Source organism: Rhodofomes roseus (genome assembly GCF_022264815.1).
Source record: "Rhodofomes roseus strain CIRM-BRFM 1785 chromosome Unknown C8Q71scaffold_7, whole genome shotgun sequence".
Taxonomy (NCBI): Eukaryota; Fungi; Basidiomycota; class Agaricomycetes; order Polyporales; family Fomitopsidaceae; genus Rhodofomes; species Rhodofomes roseus.
The window spans coordinates 1,366,289-1,385,096 of record NW_025952963.1 but is presented as its reverse complement, the minus strand read 5'-3'; the positions used below and the strand labels follow the sequence as shown (position 1 = coordinate 1,385,096).

The 18,808-nt window shown below is 55.3% G+C and overlaps 6 protein-coding genes across 6 annotated transcripts; 2 read left to right on the top strand and 4 right to left on the bottom strand.

The window, feature by feature from the left end:
* Positions 1-71: 71 nt before the first annotated feature.
* On the bottom strand, positions 72-2,639 carry C8Q71DRAFT_752507 (cytochrome P450 monooxygenase). The gene is made up of 13 exons (XM_047923379.1): positions 2,278-2,639; positions 2,076-2,208; positions 1,829-2,017; positions 1,634-1,782; positions 1,466-1,581; positions 1,291-1,411; positions 1,223-1,236; positions 999-1,165; positions 921-943; positions 790-871; positions 605-733; positions 400-543; positions 72-348 (listed from the first exon to the last, which is right to left on the bottom strand). Exons 1-13 carry the CDS (start codon positions 2,468-2,470, stop codon positions 258-260), a joined length of 1,551 nt encoding a protein of 516 aa, XP_047780610.1. The 5' UTR covers positions 2,471-2,639; the 3' UTR covers positions 72-257.
* Positions 2,640-3,819: 1,180 nt separating this feature from the next.
* C8Q71DRAFT_704772 (uncharacterized protein) lies at positions 3,820-4,896 on the bottom strand (the record flags this gene model as incomplete). The annotated part of the gene is made up of 5 exons (XM_047920409.1): positions 3,820-4,005; positions 4,071-4,175; positions 4,231-4,512; positions 4,568-4,736; positions 4,790-4,896. 5 exons carry the CDS (start codon positions 4,894-4,896, stop codon positions 3,820-3,822), a joined length of 849 nt encoding a protein of 282 aa, XP_047780609.1.
* Positions 4,897-5,103: 207 nt separating this feature from the next.
* On the top strand, positions 5,104-8,506 carry C8Q71DRAFT_752500 (adaptin N terminal region-domain-containing protein). The gene is made up of 10 exons (XM_047923378.1): positions 5,104-5,470; positions 5,522-5,745; positions 5,802-6,133; positions 6,184-6,499; positions 6,553-6,705; positions 6,754-6,888; positions 6,943-7,075; positions 7,122-7,420; positions 7,482-7,773; positions 7,823-8,506. Exons 2-10 carry the CDS (start codon positions 5,536-5,538, stop codon positions 8,254-8,256), a joined length of 2,304 nt encoding a protein of 767 aa, XP_047780608.1. The 5' UTR covers positions 5,104-5,470; positions 5,522-5,535; the 3' UTR covers positions 8,257-8,506.
* Positions 8,346-12,418, bottom strand: C8Q71DRAFT_796060 (Frag1/DRAM/Sfk1 family-domain-containing protein; the record flags this gene model as incomplete). The annotated part of the gene is made up of 20 exons (XM_047925651.1): positions 8,346-8,384; positions 8,438-8,506; positions 8,557-8,743; positions 8,794-8,863; positions 8,913-9,032; positions 9,086-9,212; positions 9,262-9,321; positions 9,371-9,401; positions 9,452-9,477; positions 9,543-9,588; positions 9,644-10,583; positions 10,630-10,692; positions 10,745-11,065; positions 11,121-11,299; positions 11,354-11,397; positions 11,456-11,553; positions 11,605-11,672; positions 11,793-12,042; positions 12,102-12,160; positions 12,222-12,418. 20 exons carry the CDS (start codon positions 12,416-12,418, stop codon positions 8,346-8,348), a joined length of 2,994 nt encoding a protein of 997 aa, XP_047780607.1.
* A 425-nt stretch (positions 12,419-12,843) lies between these two features.
* C8Q71DRAFT_541953 (onanonoxo-7-onima-8-eninoihtemlysoneda) lies at positions 12,844-15,976 on the top strand. The gene is made up of 5 exons (XM_047919235.1): positions 12,844-13,123; positions 13,182-13,293; positions 13,359-13,467; positions 13,782-15,593; positions 15,645-15,976. The coding sequence occupies exons 1-5, from the start codon at positions 12,954-12,956 to the stop codon at positions 15,854-15,856; spliced, it is 2,415 nt and encodes an 804-aa protein (XP_047780606.1). The 5' UTR covers positions 12,844-12,953; the 3' UTR covers positions 15,857-15,976.
* C8Q71DRAFT_541966 (uncharacterized protein) lies at positions 15,849-18,774 on the bottom strand. The gene is made up of 3 exons (XM_047919236.1): positions 18,399-18,774; positions 17,583-18,347; positions 15,849-17,529 (listed from the first exon to the last, which is right to left on the bottom strand). The coding sequence occupies exons 1-3, from the start codon at positions 18,528-18,530 to the stop codon at positions 16,096-16,098; spliced, it is 2,331 nt and encodes a 776-aa protein (XP_047780605.1). The 5' UTR covers positions 18,531-18,774; the 3' UTR covers positions 15,849-16,095.
* Between the last annotated feature and the right edge of the window lie 34 nt (positions 18,775-18,808).

Genomic DNA, 18,808 nt, shown 5'->3' with positions numbered 1-18,808 from the left:
TCTTTTTATCAGTGTCGATGAGAGAAGTACTTCAGGCAAATGTGACTTCCAGCCGTAACGCCACAGTGTTATTTGTCCTTGTTATATCCAGAAGCCTTTGGACAACAATGCCAAACAGAGAACCTTGAAGTACCACCATACCGAAGGAACATCATAATCTCAGCGAGGTACCATGAGAAACAATGCGTGTCAAGCATCACCATTTTTTAAATCCATCATGTAATAAAGAGAATGAAATCATATCATTATCGACATCATCACATCGTGTGATTTACGACGAAATCAGACACCATCTTCTGAGCCTTGGATGACCGTGGTTTGATGTTACAAGGGAAATCCTTCGGATGGCTATGGAAAATTGCTTCAAGCAGCCGAAGTAACGAGGAAAATCTTGCTTACCTGACGAACACCTCGTCGAAAGCAGCGGGCGGTTGGACGGATTTTCCAAACGCGTCGAGGATCTGACTGATATCCACTGCAGCGATGATGCATGCAGCCGCCAGCCAAACACTGGAATCAGCAAACTTCTGGCCAGGACAGATGCTATGTGGTATCATCCTTTCAGCAAGCTGTGTCAATATTTGCGTTGGAACATGACGCGCACCGACGGCCAAAGCCGAAGACAACATTCCGAGGATCCCGAGATTCCATGGTCTGTGGATCCATCTCCATGAAGCGCTCTGGCCTGAAGATGTCTGGCGTCGAGTAGATACTCGGGTCGTTGGTCATCGCCCTGAATACTCCTCGTCGTCACTCTGAGCTCCGAAAGTGCTTGGCATCACAACGCACCAGATATTAGGTATGATCATTGCTTCGGCGGGAATGTCAAACCCGCGGTACTCATCCTGAACCATAGTCCTGTGTGGCAATCCTGCAGCATTGGTAAGCGAGGAGTGAAGTGATACCGGCAGTGTTCGCACCCAATGGGACTGGGCAATTCCAACTGCCAGACGGGCGACGTCAAAGCCCCTTCCTTCCTGAGACCGCGATGAACGCACCGGAATACTTCCTGGATGACACATTCGAGATAGGGGAGCGATGCTCTATCATCGAAGTCCGGCAGCCGATCCGCACCGACAACGCGATCGATTTCTGCCCGTGCCTTCTGGTACACTTCCGGGTGTAGAACCATCGCAAGCATGAATGTCCCGAGTACAGCCGACGTCTAAGGTTAGAGACCATTACCGTCAGCGGCTGCAACACAATCCGCTACAGAACCCACGGTGTCAGTAGCCGCTGCAGGGCGATGTGAGCATGATGGACCGACGTTGCAGGGGTCGAATCAATTACCTCCATATAGAAGACCCGCAGCGCCCTTGATCTCATGCTCATCTTGTTTGTTCAGCGTGCCCTTTTGAATGATCTCCTCCAGCAGCGAAGTCGTAAAGCAGGGACGAGCTATGCCCTTCATCTGAATGAACTATGATGGGTAGAATCTCTCTGCCATATACGTACAAAGCCTCACCATTGCGTTCTTGACCATGTCAAATGGCGTATCGAGTAATTCTTGGATAATCTTGTTGGCAGCAAACGCCCTCCTCTTGAAACCAGCTCCAGGAGCCCAGAACGGTAGGTACTGCACTAATAATCATGGTCAGCCTAGAATCAGGAGACGATAGGCAGCCGCTGGCACATAATGGGAAGAAGTCAACGAGCATTGCTCCTGCATCTCCTGACTCTAGAGTGACCGCGCTAGCGCGCTCTGCGAGGTGGATGAATTTGTCGTCGGAAGATTCGACGCAATGGCCGTAAGCAATCTCCATGATCATAGCGGCCGTGAATCTATAGGGCGGTAAGCAACCAACGAGCGTGTAAACTACCAGCTGACCTTCGAATGTGTCCCATGAACTCTTGCGGCGTATCCATCAGACCGGATAAGAGCACGTAGGTTTCTCTACGCTGCAATGGTCGATAACTCAATAGTGCATCCTTGTCCTGGAAGGCGCTCGCGATCCACTTCCGGTGTCTTCGCCATCTTTCACCATATGAAAAGTGCGTCATGACGTCCCAGCCCATCCTAAAATATCAGGGTGAGTGTCCTCTCTCTTGCGCACAGCGACCGAAAGCTTCCTTACAAATCCTGCAATAGGATGAACCGAGGTCTGTGCGAGTACTTGGCGCTCCTCTTATCGAGAAGGTCTTGTGCGGCGTTCATGGAATTCACCACGATGGCTGGTGTCTGAAATAAACGAGCGTAGATCACATCCCCTGTGAATGAGGATATTGAGTACAACCATAGTAGTCAGATAGTCAGACGAATATTACGAAGATGCTCACCATAGCGCTTTCCCCACTCCGCAAACGCCCTTTGTTGCCCCATGGATGGGAGTTGATGGACGTTCCCCAGGAGTGGTATCCGCGCTGGGCCTGGCGGCAGTCGCAGCTTGGCAGACTCGGATGTACGCCCATGGATCACCAGGAAAACAATCGCTGTGACGATGAGCGAGGTCAACAGTATGACTGGCTCCATTCCAGCGAGGACCACGGGGATCAATGTTCTCTCTCAGCGACTGCGCGCTGGGGGCGCTTTATAGGCGACCAAGAGCCTCGCCTTAATTACTTCGCGCGTAATGCACGGGTGCCGCGCCATACATAGAATGGACAGCAGAGCGCCGGGATCAACCGTATTTTTGTATTTCAAACTCGCGGCATATCTCGTAGCGAGAATCCGCGGGTTGCTTCTGACTCGGGAGCAGCGGATCACCGAGAGGACCTATACGAGCCTGAGGCCAGTGGGCAAGAACACCTGCAGTTGTCATTGAGCTGTCACAAGACAATAGTGGCAGCAGAAGCCCAAGAGAAGCCGCGATGATTCCCCCGATAGAGATCGGGGAACTGTCGAGCCGTATCTAGATACTTACCATGCGGGATTCTATGACGCTGGGAGCCCATCGAGATGAAAGAGACGCCTCGGGCGGGATTGTCCCAGCGTACGTGAAGAGCCACGTAACTAGTACAACATGCCCTTGATGGAAGGATATAAGATCAAATCCGCACGGGTATGTACGTTGTATCGCCAGACTGAGACTCTCCCGACGGCGGAGGTATGGCGGATGGATACCTGTAACTACGACGTGAACTTATCGGATGCCACGAGTAGTAGGAACCACAAAACACGGTGCTATTGTGTGACGAACCTTATTCATATAGCGGCCGACTATCATAGACTGCGAAGTCGTCCTAGTCGGCACATGTACAAGCTCACTCATAAGGTGAGGGCGACAAACAACCTCGGGCTGTCCACTGTAATGTAGAATCGAAGTCATGGGTTGACTCATACCAAGATCGTCCCTATAGACTTAGTTACGTTGGATCTCAAAGCCTTGGTGAACACTTACAGATCAACGTCGACGCTTCATTCTCGATCGGCGAGCGCGAGCTAGTCTCCAACTAGTCTCCGTTGCATACCATGATAGCCGGCAAGCGTCTTAAGTGCCAGCGTACTTGGCCAGTTGAATACCATGTCCGGAGAACTCGTTGATGCTCATGATAAGCACATGCAAAGAAAGTTGCTAGTTCAAAGAACACCACTATGCAAAATTCAGAACTTACCAAGAACGGGCGAGCAATGTCATGATGGAAGGCTGGCTGGCCGAGTAGTAGGTAGGCAGACCGGGGTTCCCGGACTTCAGCGGGTAGTATACGACGACTCCCGAGTATCATTCCAGAGATCGTAGGATTTATGGGTACAACATTGTTTCGCATCCTCAAGTATACTATACTTGGGTTCCCTTTTGACATCAGACTGCATTAGTCCCAACTCTCGAGTGCTGACGACTATTGATGCACGTAGAAGTGGAGGGATTGGACTCATCTCTCCTACGTGCCACCATGTGAGACGTTCGTCGCGACACCAATTGGAGTGGATGTCCCGGAGGCGTGGACCTGTTCTCCCTGTTCCGCTTGCTCGAGCGCGCGAAGGACCGCGGTGAAGTCGGTCATCTGCTCGGGTGCATAGCGCTCAAACGTGGGCGGTCGGGCATACGCAACCTCGGCCACCGTCATCTGCGCACCGATCAGACAGTCAATCCTAAGCATCAGACTCGCGGTATGAATCAACGCGTGCTTACGAGTATCTCGGCTGTGAGGCCCTTTATTGGAGAAGCGGTACTCCTGAAACGGTGCATGCGGTATGTGGCGTCCCCGAGGAATGCAAGCCGGCGGTCATCGGTGTTCTGTCGAAGCGGGAGGTTATCATATGTGCGGCATTTGTGAGTAAAGCTGGCTGACATGGAGGTCTTCCTCGTACGGCCAGTCGGTCGAGCCCTTCCCTACGAGCGACTCCTTCAGTGCGAGAATAGGGTCTATGATGGCTTCGAGAGGGTGGTCGAAGATGTGTGCCACTTCGGCTTCGTTGGCCTTCAGCTTATCCAGAAGCGAGAGGTCGCCCAGTAGCGCAATCACGGGCCGGACGACTACTTTCCTATTCGACAGGAATGGGCGGAGGACTGACACGGTGTATAGTGAGGGCGAATGCCGAGGTAATCCCACTTCCTCGTTCGCTTCTCGGAACTGAACAGCGAGACTTCAGCGATGCCGTTGGTCACATCAAGAGAGACAAACAAACAGCAGTGAAAACGAGACTGGCGTCGTCTTTATCAACTTTCCCTCCAGGAAGGGCGGTTTCTCCGGGGTGTGCACGAAGGAGTTTGGATCGGGTGGTCAGTAGGACGCGGAGTTCGTCCGACTTCTCGTATAGCAGTACGAGGACTGCAGCCAGCACGGCAGAGTTAGAGCTGTCGCAACGCATTAGAGAGATAAGCTGTGTGGCACGGATACTGAAACGTACATATCTATCTCTCCGGGTTGGTGAACTCCCAGGTTCTCGATGCATGACCTGGACTTGGGTGACAGCGATTCGAGCACGGCCGGGGGCACCTGGAAGGCCATACTCATGGATGCCGACTTACGATGTCTGTGCATATTGGCGAGTGCGGTCGCGTGGAGGTCTGCTGCGCCATCCATGGTCCGCGCGTATTTATGTTGCTGTGGTTGCAACCAAACTGGACGAGCATTGTCAGACCATTGTGGCCACTCCAGCCACCCATCGGTGTTGGGATCTCGTATCGGAGATCCCGAATCTAGCACTCATCCTTCACGAGCCTCGCGTCTTGCCACAACCCTGCTGAGGCAACCACATCGCCTCCGGTGTCGTCGACGAACGACCAGCATATATTCTACTGTCTCCAAGGCCACCGTTCACTATCTGTTGCCAAAGCTTGAGGAACCCTAGGTGTAATTCGCAATATTCCCGCAGCTAGCACGAAGTTGCAGCACTTCGTCAGCTTCCCTCGTCTGCGACTGGCCTGATCACGACTCGACTTCCGAAGGAGACTCGCTGTCAGCGCGGATAGATTACTTGCAATCTGGGGCCTTGCTTGTGGAATCAGCATCCATTAAGCTTCGTCGTACCCACGGCGGTACTCCGCTGAGAACGGTTCTGTTTGATCCATTGGAAGGAGCAGTAGAGGTGCGCCAGTACTTCGTACCATCATGAACACAGGTACAATACTTCGCGCAGGTATCCCGCGCAACATGGACTTCAACTCGCTGGCAGAAAACGCGTCGCGGCTAGGCGCACGTCTGCAGGAAACACTCTCCGAGCAAACGCGCGACCTGAACATCGCCAGGGCGTCCAGCTCAGCCTATCTAGACAATCCGGAGGACAAAGTTCGCAACATCAAGAAACAGCTCGACTCAAACAGTGATAGGGAGAAGCTGGAGGCTATGAAGCGGCTCATTGCGGTATGTCCGTACCTACTGTAACACCGCACTCCGTCACATACGTATCCCCGACCCAGCTCATCTCCAAGGGGCGCAACGTCTCAGAGTTTTTCCCTCAAGTGGTGAAGAATGTTGCGTCGCATAACCTTGAGGTTCGCAAGCTCGTATACATCTACCTTCTCCGCTACGCCGAAGACGAGCCCGAGACCGCCCTCCTGTCGATCAACACGTTCCAGAAGGACCTCTCAGACTCAAGTCCTCTCATCCGCGCAATGGCGCTTCGGCTTCTATCAGGTCTGAACATGCCGGTCATCGCCAGCATACTTGTCTTAGCGATCAAGAAAGCCGCCTCGGATATTAGTCCTTACGTGCGCAAAGCTGCTGCGCTTGCCCTCCCGAAGTGTTACAAGTGCGTATATCACCGCCCTGCGCTTACTCCAGTATGTGACCCGCCCGAAGCCTAGATCCCTCACACCAACCTGAGCTCATACAAGTCCTGACGAATCTGCTACGCGATCGGTCGCCGTTATCCATCGGCTCCGTCGCCGCCGCCTTCACCACAGTATGCCCCACACGCCTTGACCTTCTCCATCCTCACTACCGCCGGCTGTCTCGCACGATCATCGATGCGGACGAATGGGGCCAAGTCGACCTGCTCGACTTGCTCACGCGATACGCACGGACGATGCTGCCACGTCCGACTGAAGAGGTTGACCCGGACCTTCGGTTACTCCTGAACTCGGCGGAGCCCCTTTTCCAGTCTCAAAACCCGGCGGTAAGTGGTACGTCAGGTATTAAGCGGGATCGGACACAAGCGTGGTAGCACAGGTCGTATTGGCTGTCGCACGCGTGTTCTACTACCTCGCCCCGCCTTCGGAAGTACCCAAGATCGTCCTTCCGCTGCTCCGCCTCCTCCACACATCGCGCCAGGTCGAGCGAGTCGTTCTCGCATATCTTCTCATTGCGGCGCGCACTTTCTCAGTAAGCCAACTCTTGCCATCGTACAGTCCTCTACCTGACATGTGACAGCATGCCATCGCACCACATTATGCACGGTGCCTTATACGTGCCGACGACGTCCGCCAGACGAAGGTTGCCAAGGTGCGCCTCCTGCGTGCCCTCATTACGCCGGAAACACACCCAGCACTCCTCCGCGAGTTTACGGTCAGTCCAGTTGGCTGCGTATATGCTATTATCGTGTATTGAAGCTAGCGATAGGCCTATGCGGAAGACGCGGACGATGCCCTCGTGGCAGACTCCATTCAAGCAATCGGGTACTGTGCGCGCATCGTCCCAGAGGCAACGCAACACTGTCTCAGTGCACTCATGGGCTTTATCCAGAGCAAACACGGCAAGCCCGACCCCCCTCCTCTGTGATACCAACTGACCCTCCACAGACAGCATCGTCGCCAACGCGGTCATCGTTCTCAAGTCCCTCGTCCAAATCCGTCTCCAGCATCAGCAATACGTGCCCATGAACGGCGATCCCACGACGTCACCTCTGTCGATCATCGCCCGCCTCGCATGGCGCATCGACGAGATCCGTCACCCGAAGGCACGCGCGTGCGTCCTCTGGCTCGTCGGGCAATACGCGCCGGGCGACGCGCAAGTGAAAGGGTCCGGTAAGGGCATCGAGGGCATCGTGGAGTGGGCGCCCGACGTGCTTCGCAAGTCCGTCAAGAGTTTCATGGAGCAGGTAGATATAACTATTGGCCCCGGCTACTGAATGAATGGTGTCTGACACTTGCTTTGTGTAGCCGCCGATGGTGAAACTCCAGACACTGACGCTTGCCGCGAAGCTGCTCGTCCTCGCTCCGACGAACCGCACGCTCGCGCTCATGGCCCGACACGTGTTGGCCCTAGCAAGGTACGACCAGTCGGTAGACGTACGTGACCGGGGACGGATGCTCGCTGCGCTTCTCGTAGGCGTCGACGCTAGCGTCGCAGAGCCTTTGGAGGACATAGCCGGCGTGACGCTTCGCCGGGAGCAGGTCCGTATGGTCCTGTTCTCAGGCAAGTTGGGCGTCGCAGAAGATACCTCGCGACACGGTAAGTACCTAGAACTGCTCGGTGATGTCAATCGCTAAAGGGATGGTAGACGACGATCGCTTGCCATTTGGCACATTGAGTGCTGTCACTGGCAAAGAGACCCTGGAGAGCCACCTACCCGACTGGTTAGAGGAGGGCACCGAGCCCTCTCTCCGCGACTCAGAAGAGGATGTGCCAGTGGCACCCGTGGTCACTCAGATATCCTCGCAAGCATCAGCGGTCGCGCGCCCGATCTCAGCAAGGTCGACGCCTATCGTGCTTTCCTCATCCGACTCCCGTGCAAACTCTTTCAATCGCCAGAACGGCACCAAGGTCAACTGGCAAGATTTGGATAAGTTTTACGAGGATACAAACGAAGAGGAGGAGGAAGAGACCGAGAGCGAGGAGAGTGAGGACGAGAGCGAGGATGATGAGGAGAGCGGCGAGGATGATGAGGAGAGTGAAGGGGAAGATGAGAGCGACGATGACCGAATACATGGGTAGCAGCTACAACGCAATCTACAACAACAGCTTGTATGATACTGTCCTGTCCGTGGTGCACGCAAGAAGCAGGTCCGTTAATACAACAGGTTTTACAACAATGCACCCTCGGGGAGCTTGTAGTACAGAGGCTATCGGTGAGGTTAGCCATAAATTGTATGATGGTGGTAGAAAGACACCTCACCGTATCGAAAACATGATAGAAGTGACCGCGCTTGCCACCGAGTTCAGGATAATACTCCATTGGGAACCACTGTGACGAACTCGGTCAACAGATTCTAGTGGGATTGCATATTCACGTACATGGTCTGGTGGCAAGTCTTCCTTCCATGATCGCATGTATCGAGCTTCGCGACTGTCGTCGGTAACACCGAAGCCATGCCTTGGGAGCTGGAACTGTCCTATCTGGAGCTCTGTGTCCGTGATCGTGCTCCGGGACACTCGAGCATACGCAATTCGATAGAGGCCGCGGTAGAATATGTATTCACACCTTCGGGTGCAGGTGAGTAAGATTGGTGTTTACTGGAGTGCGAGACCTACCATCGATCCCAGTCTTCTTCGTCAATGTCGAGGACACGTCCGTCGGCAACCATGATCTCATATGGAGCAGCTAGGACGAGATTGAGGTCATTAAGTTAGCACTGAGAAGTGTCACTTACGTCTCAATGCGAGCGGCTTTGTCACGACATATCCGAGGAAAATGACAGGTTGCGGGTAGGAACTGGACATGATCCGGGCCAGTTCGCCGGCTTGTAGTTCGCGATCAAGCGGGGTTTCCTCTGAGAGTTGATGTTGGAACCCAGTATACAGACTACATCGCAACATCACATACCTTGACCGTTATGAGCGACAAGTACCGTCACGTTCGTGCCATACATGTCCAAAACGGCTTCAATGGCCGGAGCCAGCTCTCCATGAGGAGAAGGCAGTAGATGGTGGGTAGAGCTGAGGATCGGAAACTGCGAGTGGTAAACAGAAGCCACGATCCGGAGCAAAATTCATCCTTACCTTGGATAAGAGCACTGCTCCCCACGTATGCTGATTGGGTCCAGGTCCAATGTCGACATACTAGATGCTATCAGAGGGACAGCAATCCATCGCTGTAGGAATTACTCACGAATCCCAGCTCATCCGCCATAACCCGAGTCCTACATCTATTCAGTTCGTCTATCGAGACCGACGCAGCATAACCACTTACAAGTCGCGATTGCCGAAGACAGTGCGCTGTAGCAATTGACGACGATGAGCTCGGTCAATCTCACTCGCGGACAGAGCCATCTGCAACGTACATGTAGATCTGTTTCAAGCAGACCGACAACGTCGAGTTCCATATCCCTTGAAGCAAGGGGAGATGAAGCGCCAAACCACCAAGCAAAGCTGTTATACGCACCTAATCAGGTCCCGCATACGTCGCTGACTATCCTTCCCTTCGTTGTCGATGCCGAAGTGCACCGTCCAGATACCACTGCGCACAATGCGGGGCCCAGGCCTGTGCGGTTGGATGACCTTCGATGGCCACCTGTACAGCGACACGAGCAAAGACACGACAGTCAACGCAGCAAGCGCGCTACCAGTTGCCACACGAGCCCGTTTACTCAGTGCGGTAGTACGGAGACGCGTTTGGCCCTTGAGCCCGGGCCACCGGAATGCCAGACCAAGTGCCGCCATCTGCGCGGTGAGCACAAGGTCCGTGTGCTCACGGAAGTACTCGCCTCCAGGGACGAACGCATAGGCGACCGTGAATACGTTCGTGACTATGAACACGCACACGATGAGCCAAGCCAAACCGAACGTGCGCGCGATGCGCCCTGTGGATGCAGCGCGGTGCACTATTGCGGGGAAGACAGACATGAGGAACACAGCGAGGTTGGCGCCGCCTGCGTACCCGAGCCAGTCCTTGTAGGCGTACATGATGTACGCACTGCCGCATCCGTAGGCGAACCACAGCGGGTGCAGGAACACATCGAGGCCTGCGGAAGAGGGAGTAGTCAGTAGCAACGGCAGCAGAAGGCCGAGCGCCTGGGCGACGTGCGTAATCGAACCATGCAGGTGAGGCACAGGGCCTTTGACGGGATACCCAATCCATGACCACGCGATGAGAGTACTCGAGTCGGCGAGGAGGCAATGCAGAGTGAAGATGAGGCTCCCCAGTGAGATCGACTCTCTTAGCCAGGATCCACCGGGAGCTTTGTGTATTGGTTCTGCCTTGTCGGTGGACGAAGTCAAGACGTTGCTTGCCGGACGCGCAGCGTAGTCGAGGATAGCTATGATGGCTAGGACGATGCCCGTCTTATTATAGCCGCCGGACTGCTCGTGAACGATGGGCCACACTGCACTCCGTCAGTACCGCGATATCGAAGACCAACAGGTACACACCTGGATTGTTCGAATGATTAGCATGCTTCGAAATCGATGATAACAGGAACCCCAGGCCAGCAACTGCAGAGTGAATCAGACCAACTATTCTCGATGAATGCGACAGCACACAAACCGATCGTCTGATACGATGCATCCGGTCCTGTCCAATCGACAGCAGCCCCAATATTGACCACCGAAGTAGCAAACGCCACCACAAACAGCCTATGAAGAGGGCTTTCCAGCTTGTACGCTGCCAACCCGGTCAAGGACAGGATGTGCAGGGCCGTCCTCCCACTGCGCGTACGGCACCATTCTGCGAAAGGTGGAATACCGAGTAGGATGGGCGAAAGCGTGGATAGGAGCGAGAGCTCGTGCCCGGCGATACCCAGCTCCCAGACGGAAAAGTAGAAGAGCGTTGGGGTTAGCGAGGTGTAGATGGACCAGTATATGTACGCTGTCAATCAGCCCTATCAGCAGGTTGAACGCGCAACGAAGATTCATGTACACACAGAGGTACATATCACTAACGAAGTGTTTGACGAGACTCAGGCGGTGCACCACAGTTGCCGGAGCTGGAGAGGGACTGACAGCATGGTCCACTGTCTTTTGGCTGGAAATAGCCATCGTTGCAGGAGTAGTCTTCACTGTAGTACTCTTCGCTGCCACACTAAAGTGGCCGACTGTGACTCTGAAGTATCCGAATATCAATACAAATCAGGCAAGACGATGGATTCGTGTGTACATGTCATCCGCTCCAGCACCTTCTGAGATAGTGCCCACACCAATCTGAAGCATGCCGAGGCACAATGAGTAGTAGAGGGAGAGGACAAGGCAGAGTGCTCACTTCCAGATTGGCAGCCTCGAGCTCGAGTTCAGCGGCCGAGTCGAACATGATATCAAAGATGATGAGTCCCCATTCGAAGAAGCTGTACCGGGTGTACGCTATGGCGGGATTGAGCTCTGAAGTACGGGTACCCCGAGTGCGTGACTAACCTCCGGGAATGCGATGAACCTTATGTTGAATGAAGAAATATATCATCGGGACCATGGACACGAATAACCTAATAAAGTTAGCGCCCGAATGCTGAGACAGCCACGGCCTGATTGGCACTCACACCGTGGCCATGAGCTGCCTATGTCGCTTCAGGATGACACATAACAGCCAGAGATTTTGCGCTTACCTTCTGCGGCGGATGCGTGTGTTTTGCATAGGGGTACAAGCGATAGTGCCGAACATCCATGGCACATTGAGTACAATATAACTGATCATGAGTACGTCGTGGGCGTCGTGGGCGTCTGTGGAGGTGATGTAGACCCAACCACCGCAACACAATGTCCTGAGGATTCCGGAAAGCATGACAAGGCCGGGAAGACTTGTTGATGGTTTGCGGTGCATGTAGTATTGCAAGAGGACCAGAGCCAAACGGGGACCTATTCCCCGCGTTCTGTTCAACGATGCTGACTATGTCCGGACTCAAAGACAGACTTGCCGGAATTGAGAGCAATCAGAATCTGGAATATATTGCGCTCCGGATACCAGTCACCAATGCTTGTACACATAGCAGCTTCAGTTTACAACTTGGCACTGCGAAGAGCGTACGGATACTCACGTAGCTGAGACCGATGGAAACCATTCATCTGGGTAACCCGCTACACCATTCTTCACTATCTTCTTGTAGTGCAGAGCGCTACCTATGGCCAGCGCGGAAAGAAAGGCGGAAAAGGCGAGGACCGTATGCACCCTAGCGAGGTGGGCGGCCTTGAACACCAAGCCTTTCGGCCTGACAACCTCCGCCGAAGTTGACATGATCAATGGGAGAAGAAGAGCTACAACACAGCAAAGTACATGTACAGACAAGATGAGAACTCGCGCTGGACGATGCGGAGAAGGTCGAGGATGCAGTTCAAGTCGTCCGATGCCGTCGTCGGCCGGGGTCGGGAGTGCCGAGCGCTGGGCTGCGAATGACTGTATTGGATATGATGTTGTTACACTGCAGCCGCGCCAAGTAGCTGCATCAAAAGAGAGTCACCCGCTCGTCCAAGCTACGACTTTGAGTGGTTAGCTCTCAGACTTGCACGAGGTGGTGGCGGGGATTGGGCTACAGTGTAGGCGCTCATTACGCACGCGCTTCTGACGCGTTGTTTGTCTCTGTGTGCCAAGAGCTTCTGAATCTAACAAGGACAAACATCCCCAATTTAGGTTGTCAATTTTGTGGCGCGCTTCGGACTACCGGCACATTCACCCTTCGGACATTGTGCGGAGTTGTGGTCGTATAGTGCCATGCCTTGTCCGGTATTACTGATTTGAGCCTGCTTCTTGCTATCTCCTGCTTGTGCCCATCATGTCTTCGCTATTCAAGAACCTCCGAATTCATCAGGTCTTCGGAGCGAACACAGATGTTGGCAAGACCATACTAACAACAGCGCTCGTCCGGGCATCGGCATGGAAGAATATCCCTGTCCATTATCTGAAACCCGTGAGCACGGGCCCAATCGAAGATGCAGATGATAGGTCAAGTAGAGTCACTACAGTTGTATCGGGAACCTGCGACTGAGACCTTCCTTCGTAGACATGTCAATTGCTTTGCCCACGCTCAAGGCAAAGATGTGCGTGCGAAATGCTTGTTCCGTTTTGACGAGCCTGTCAGTCCGCATCTAGCAGCTAGACTCTCCAACAGACAGGTATGTCATTTCTGTGCTTCTCTGGCATCTACGGTCATCATTGAGCACGCGCGCTATCCATGAAGGCAGATGTCCCAACCGACGAGGCGTTTGTCACCGCTGTGGCAGATAGTATCAGGCAAACGGCGCATCAGACGAGCCGCCCGTCGCACATGTACATAGAGACCGCAGGAGGTAAGTTGTGTCACGATCGCATGGCTTATAGCTATTTCCAAAACGACGGGTCTCTGCGTTCACGACTATGCAAAGGCGAATTATGTCGGTGTCGGTGGTGTCATAGGGACCGTGTCACTACAGGCAGCGTCGGGGGCCGAGCTAGTCTCAGACACTAGCGGGAGGCTGAGGTCAAATGGTAGAGGCTACGGATCACCGGAAGTCAAGACCCGACGTCCTCTGCCTATGTCTGTTTCGTCGGAGAGGGGCCTATCGATATAGAAATAGCTGTAAGAAATCTATTGTGGCAAGGAGATCCTAATGATTACTTTCAGGTATTCATAGCCCTACGCTCTCCGGAACAACACAAGTGGATGCCTACAGACCTCTGTTCTTGCCTACAGTACTAGTCGGTGATGCCCACCTCGGTGGTATATCAACCACTATCTCGTCATACGAATCTCTGCTGCTCCGAGGCTATATCATCGACCTGGTTTTACTCTTCAAGGATGCTTACTACAGAAACTTCGAGTATCTGATGCCATACTTCTCGGAACGCGGTATTCGTGTGCTGCCACTAGATCCTCCGCACAAGCGACTGGCCAACCCCGACGAGGAACGCACGGAGATGGGCAAATACTACTCTTGTCTCGTACCGGACTCTCTTCAGGGCGGCATGTTCGATGCGCTCGAGCATCTGGACCAATGTCACGCGAAACGGGTAGCGGAGCTCGACTCCATGCCACAGCGCACCGCCGACACAATCTGGTGGCCATTCGTCCAGCACGGGCTCGTGAAGGCGCCATCTGACATCAATGTCATTGACAGTGCAACCAAAGACTTCTTCTCTATCTACAACGGTCACAAAGCGAAAGCAACTCAAGAAGCCCCGACTGCGTCACTCCTTGAGCCGCAGTTCGATGGGTCTGCCTCTTGGTGGACTCAGGCTATCGGACATGCGCATCCATCGCTCACCCTCGCTGCTGCACGGGCTGCAGGGCGCTACGGCCATGTCATGTTTCCCGAAGCGACACACGCGCCCGCCCTCCGTCTCGCTGAACGCCTCGTGCACGAGGGGCCCGGCAAGGGCTGGGCGTCGCGTGCGTTCTTTTCCGACGACGGGTCCACCGGGATGGAGGTCGCGCTCAAGATGGCGCTCCGTGCGTATGCCTCACGCAACACGGCGGCGAAGCCCGAGAGGAAGCCTAGGAAGGACCTCGGCATACTTGGGCTCAAGGGCAGCTACCATGGGGACACCATCGGCGCGATGGATGCCTGCGAGGAAGGCGTGTATACGTGCGAGTGGCACGACGCCAAGGGGTACTGGCTTGATCCGCCCACGGTCTCCAACAAGAAGGGACGAGTTGTCGTATCGCTTCCCCAGTCGATGGCCTCCACAGCAGACGGAATGTCCGAGGTTGACGTAGGATCACTGCAGCAGGCCTACGACGTACAGTCGCGGCTGGAGAGCCCACTTGCCGACGTCTACCGCAACTTCGTCGCCAGCACGCTCAAGAAGCTGAAGGAGCGCGGCACTCCCGAGATTGCCGCTCTCGTGCTCGAGCCCCTCGTCATGGGCGCAGGCGGCATGATCTTCGTCGACCCGCTCTTCCAGCGCGTCCTCATCGACGTCGTCCGCGCGTCCGAGCCTCACCCACCCGCGAAAGGCGGCTGGTCCGGCCTCCCGGTTATCTTTGACGAGGTCTTCGTCGGATTCTACCGTCTCGGGCTACGAACCACGGGTCCGCTGCTCGGCGTTAACCCCGACATTTCCGTACACGCGAAGATCCTGACAGGAGGTCTGCTCCCGCTCGCAGTCACGCTTGCTTCGGACTCGATCTTCCAGGCGTTCAACAGCGACAGCAAGCTGGATGCGCTGCTTCACGGACACAGTTACACCGCGTATCCTGTAGGGTGCGAAGTCGCGAACGAGACGCTGAGCATCGTGGAGAAGCTAGCGGAGAGCGACCAATGGGACCAAGCCCGGGCACAATGGGGGATCGACAAATCCGAAAAGCGGGCTGAGACAGCGGTCTGGAGCTTATGGACCCCGGATTTCATCGACAAGCTCACCAGGCTGGACGCTGTTGACGAGGTCATGACGCTCGGCACGGTGCTCGCCTTCAAAATCCGGGACAACGCTGGCGGTAAGTGATTTCATGTCGAGCAAGTCGGACGGATATTCAGACACCCCTCAGGCTATCAGTCTCATTCTGCGCAAAAAGTCTTGCAGTCACTTCGCCTGCCGACGAAGGAGCAGACATCATCATCAGCCCCTGGGGGCGCGCCCTTCGGCATGCACTACCGCACATTGGGCGATGTTGCGTATTTCATGCTTAGCTTGAACACGTCGGCTACGGTTGTGCAGACGGTGCAGAGCAGGATCCTTGCGGCCTTGCAGTCCAACTGAGGTTTGCCGTAGCCCGTTGGAGATCTTGCGGCAGGTCGAACGAGATGGAGTGCGTCCGTAGCGTAGCGCTGTGCATATGGACTTTAGCAATGAGCTAAAATTCTAGGCTATCAGCTACACACCACGCAGAAGAAAGACAAAGATATACAGTACAACCAATTTCTTATGATACAATGGGCGCTGAAGTAGATAGCCAGAGCGACAAAGCAAGATCGACAGCATATCACACGAAAAATTGATCAATCGACACGTTCCCTCGCCTTTGTCCCTCTCCTTCGCCGCTGCACAGGGGGAGGCGACCTGTCCTCATCTTCATCGTCCCCATCGTCCTCAGCGCCTTGGATGTGGCCCACGCCCATGAATACAGGCTTGCCCGCGCCCCCTCCGCCCTTCAGAAACCCCTTCTTTTTGCTCTTCGTCCCCACGCCAACGAGCTCGCCGCTCTCGACTCCTACCGCCAACTCGTCGTCCGAGAGTGCTTCTGGGTCCCAGAGCCTGTCACCCGCGCGGCGCAGCTCGTCATCCAGCGTACGGCGCCTCCGTGCTCGATTCGATGGAGTGTCCTGGGCATTCGTGCCGGAGTCACACGACGCATTTGACGACGTCCTCGAGCGCGACTTCTGAGCCGGCCGCGCGGGATGCGGTGTTGCGCCGGGCCGTCCGAGGTCTGGGAGGGACATCGACAGTGGGTCATCGCCGTCCGACATGTCCCCATCGACTGGAGGTGCGGGTACTGGTTTGGCCCGCTTGCGCGCCGGAGCGGGCACTTTGCGGACGGGGGTCGGTGGCAGGGGCGATTTCGGCGGACGGCGCGCGAAAAAGTCGACGAATGGAGGGGTCTTCTCTTTCTTCAGACGAGCTGCTTGGGGCCGTGGTTCAACTATCCGGTCGGGCTCCGGGAACGCAGCATCTACGTCGATGGGTTCGCGTGAGGTACTGGCTCTGCGTTTATCTGCGTGGCTGGGCACGGAATGTTGTGTTCGATTGTGAGGCGGGGTAGGTGGCAGACGCTCGTCGGCATCTTGTTCGTTTTCGTTTTCGTTGTCCGAGCACAACGATGGGGTGGTAATATCCGTCTCGGTGGTCGCAACCGACGGCCATCCTCGTGGAGGCACATGGTCCGGAGGTGGGAAGAATAGTGAGGAGTTCGCCGACGTCTGCGAGGACTGCGATGATTGGGATGACATAGAAGACCCAGTATCATTGCCCGGTGCAATGTAGGTTGTGTTGCGCTTCTTCGACGGCCCTGGGTCCGTATCGCCCGCGAAGAACGCGTCACGTTTCCGCTTCTCGCCAATCTTGTTCTCGACGGCGCTGAACGACCTCTCCCCTGGAACATATCGAGGAGGCGGCATCGACCTGCTGTCACCCTCCCCTGTGCTAACCTTGCGCAAGCGCACGGTCTTCACCTCGTTCAGGAAAGCGGCCATCTTGTCCGATGGAACGTTAACTGTAGGCTGGCCAGCTCGACGCGTCCTTCCGACCGCAGAGTTAATAGGGGCCTCGACAGGAGGTGCGGTCGGCTTCAGATTCGCGCGCGCAGAAGCGAGGAATTTGTTTGCTCGTGCAACGGTAGGTGTCCCAGGTGCCTTGAAAAGTTTCGCCATAGGCGGTGGTGGTGGTGCGGGAGGTGGAGGCATTGCACGGGTAGAGTGAGTGTGCTGAGCAGAAAGCTGGGAGGACGATTCATTCTCCGGACATCCTTACACAATCCAGCGACACGTACCTGCGCTCGCAGCCATGCAATTTCGTCTTCCAGCATTCGGATACGCAGCTTGTCGCGTTCGCGCTCGTCGTCGTCTCGGCCAGGCTCGTGGCGAGCATGCGCTTCGCGAGCCGCACGCAATTCTCGCTCTTTGCCGCGCACCTGCACCTCGCCTGATGTGTCGCCCGCGCGCTCCTTGCCCTTTGCCTTCTCCGACTTCTCGATTTGGCGGAGAGTCTTCTCAGTTTTCCTAGGGCTTGTGGGAGTGGGACTGGGCGTGCGCGGTAGCCAGCTGACACGGCGCTCTGGCTCGGGACTGGGCGGCGATTCGGGGATCAGAGACTCTGAACGGGGAAAGAACGAGCCAGGCATAGTGACAACCTTCTTTGGTTTCAAGAGCGGCGGAAGGGGAGGGGGCGTCGTGGGGGATGGTGGCCGCGAGCTCGGTGTATCATTGATAGGGATCGTATACTCGCGCGAGTACGACGTCTCTTCTTCGTACGGATCGGCAGCTCTGGTACGAGCAGGGGTCGGAGACGGCGAGGTAGGACCGGACGGTGTCTTCTTCCTTGGTCGCCGTGTTCTTGGGGTCTCGGGATCCGAGTCGACAGGACGGTGCGAGCGCCTCCGACTGGGGCCAGCATCCGCCGGCACGTCCTCCTCGTATTCAACCTCGGACTGGACGAGTCTATGCGCGCTGTCCTTTCTCCTCCTCCGCTTCTTCGTGACATCGCCATCGAGTTTGACGCGTGAAGTCGAAGCCCGTGGCCGTGTCCGCTCCTCAACCTTCAACACGTTCAAACATGAACTTTGCGTGCCACGGATACCAACACTCACCTGAACTTCATTTCCGCCCACCGCCGTGGTCACAAAAGACTCGATCTCCCGCGTAACAAAGCTGAGGACGTTTGAGAGGATGCCGGGGCCGGAGGATGGCTCGGGCAGGGGCTCGCGCTGTCGCGGGGCCATGGTGGCTGAGAACAAGATCCAACTGAACGGCAAACAAGGATCAACAAGCGCGCGGGCCGACGCCTACTTACCATATTGGGCGAGCTCCCGCTCACAGACCACAGACCCAGGTCTGCTCTACCTTGAGTTGTTTGCAGAGGACGTGGAACTAGGAGAAATGAACTTGCTCGGGGAAATATCCCACCTTGTCCTTGTCAAGTACCTATCTATTGTCAGTTCAAACCACAACAGTTGGCAAAACGCGCGAACCACCGTGGCACTGGCTGGCAGCGTGAACC

What these genes read in the sequence shown, in the direction of transcription:
- C8Q71DRAFT_752507 (XM_047923379.1), bottom strand. Translation starts at nt 2,470, where the DNA reads ATGGAGCCAGTCATACTGTTGACCTCGCTCATCGTCACAGCGATTGTT. An exon ending in TTCATCCTATTGCAGGATTT is followed by an intron (nt 2,018 to 2,075) that starts GTAAGGAAGCTT and finishes CTGATATTTTAG; the next exon opens with GATGGGCTGGGACGTCATGA. An exon ending in GTCATCCAGGAAGTATTCCG is followed by an intron (nt 944 to 998) that starts GTGCGTTCATCG and finishes CCCGTCTGGCAG; the next exon opens with TTGGAATTGCCCAGTCCCAT.
- C8Q71DRAFT_752500 (XM_047923378.1), top strand. Translation starts at nt 5,536, where the DNA reads ATGGACTTCAACTCGCTGGCAGAAAACGCGTCGCGGCTAGGCGCACGT. An exon ending in GCCCTCCCGAAGTGTTACAA is followed by an intron (nt 6,134 to 6,183) that starts GTGCGTATATCA and finishes ACCCGCCCGAAG; the next exon opens with CCTAGATCCCTCACACCAAC. An exon ending in CACTCCTCCGCGAGTTTACG is followed by an intron (nt 6,889 to 6,942) that starts GTCAGTCCAGTT and finishes AGCTAGCGATAG; the next exon opens with GCCTATGCGGAAGACGCGGA.
- C8Q71DRAFT_541966 (XM_047919236.1), bottom strand. Translation starts at nt 18,530, where the DNA reads ATGGCCCCGCGACAGCGCGAGCCCCTGCCCGAGCCATCCTCCGGCCCC. An exon ending in TGGGCGGAAATGAAGTTCAG is followed by an intron (nt 18,348 to 18,398) that starts GTGAGTGTTGGT and finishes AACGTGTTGAAG; the next exon opens with GTTGAGGAGCGGACACGGCC. An exon ending in TTGCATGGCTGCGAGCGCAG is followed by an intron (nt 17,530 to 17,582) that starts GTACGTGTCGCT and finishes TCGTCCTCCCAG; the next exon opens with CTTTCTGCTCAGCACACTCA.
- C8Q71DRAFT_541953 (XM_047919235.1), top strand. Translation starts at nt 12,954, where the DNA reads ATGTCTTCGCTATTCAAGAACCTCCGAATTCATCAGGTCTTCGGAGCG. An exon ending in CTAGACTCTCCAACAGACAG is followed by an intron (nt 13,294 to 13,358) that starts GTATGTCATTTC and finishes CTATCCATGAAG; the next exon opens with GCAGATGTCCCAACCGACGA. An exon ending in GTACATAGAGACCGCAGGAG is followed by an intron (nt 13,468 to 13,781) that starts GTAAGTTGTGTC and finishes GATTACTTTCAG; the next exon opens with GTATTCATAGCCCTACGCTC.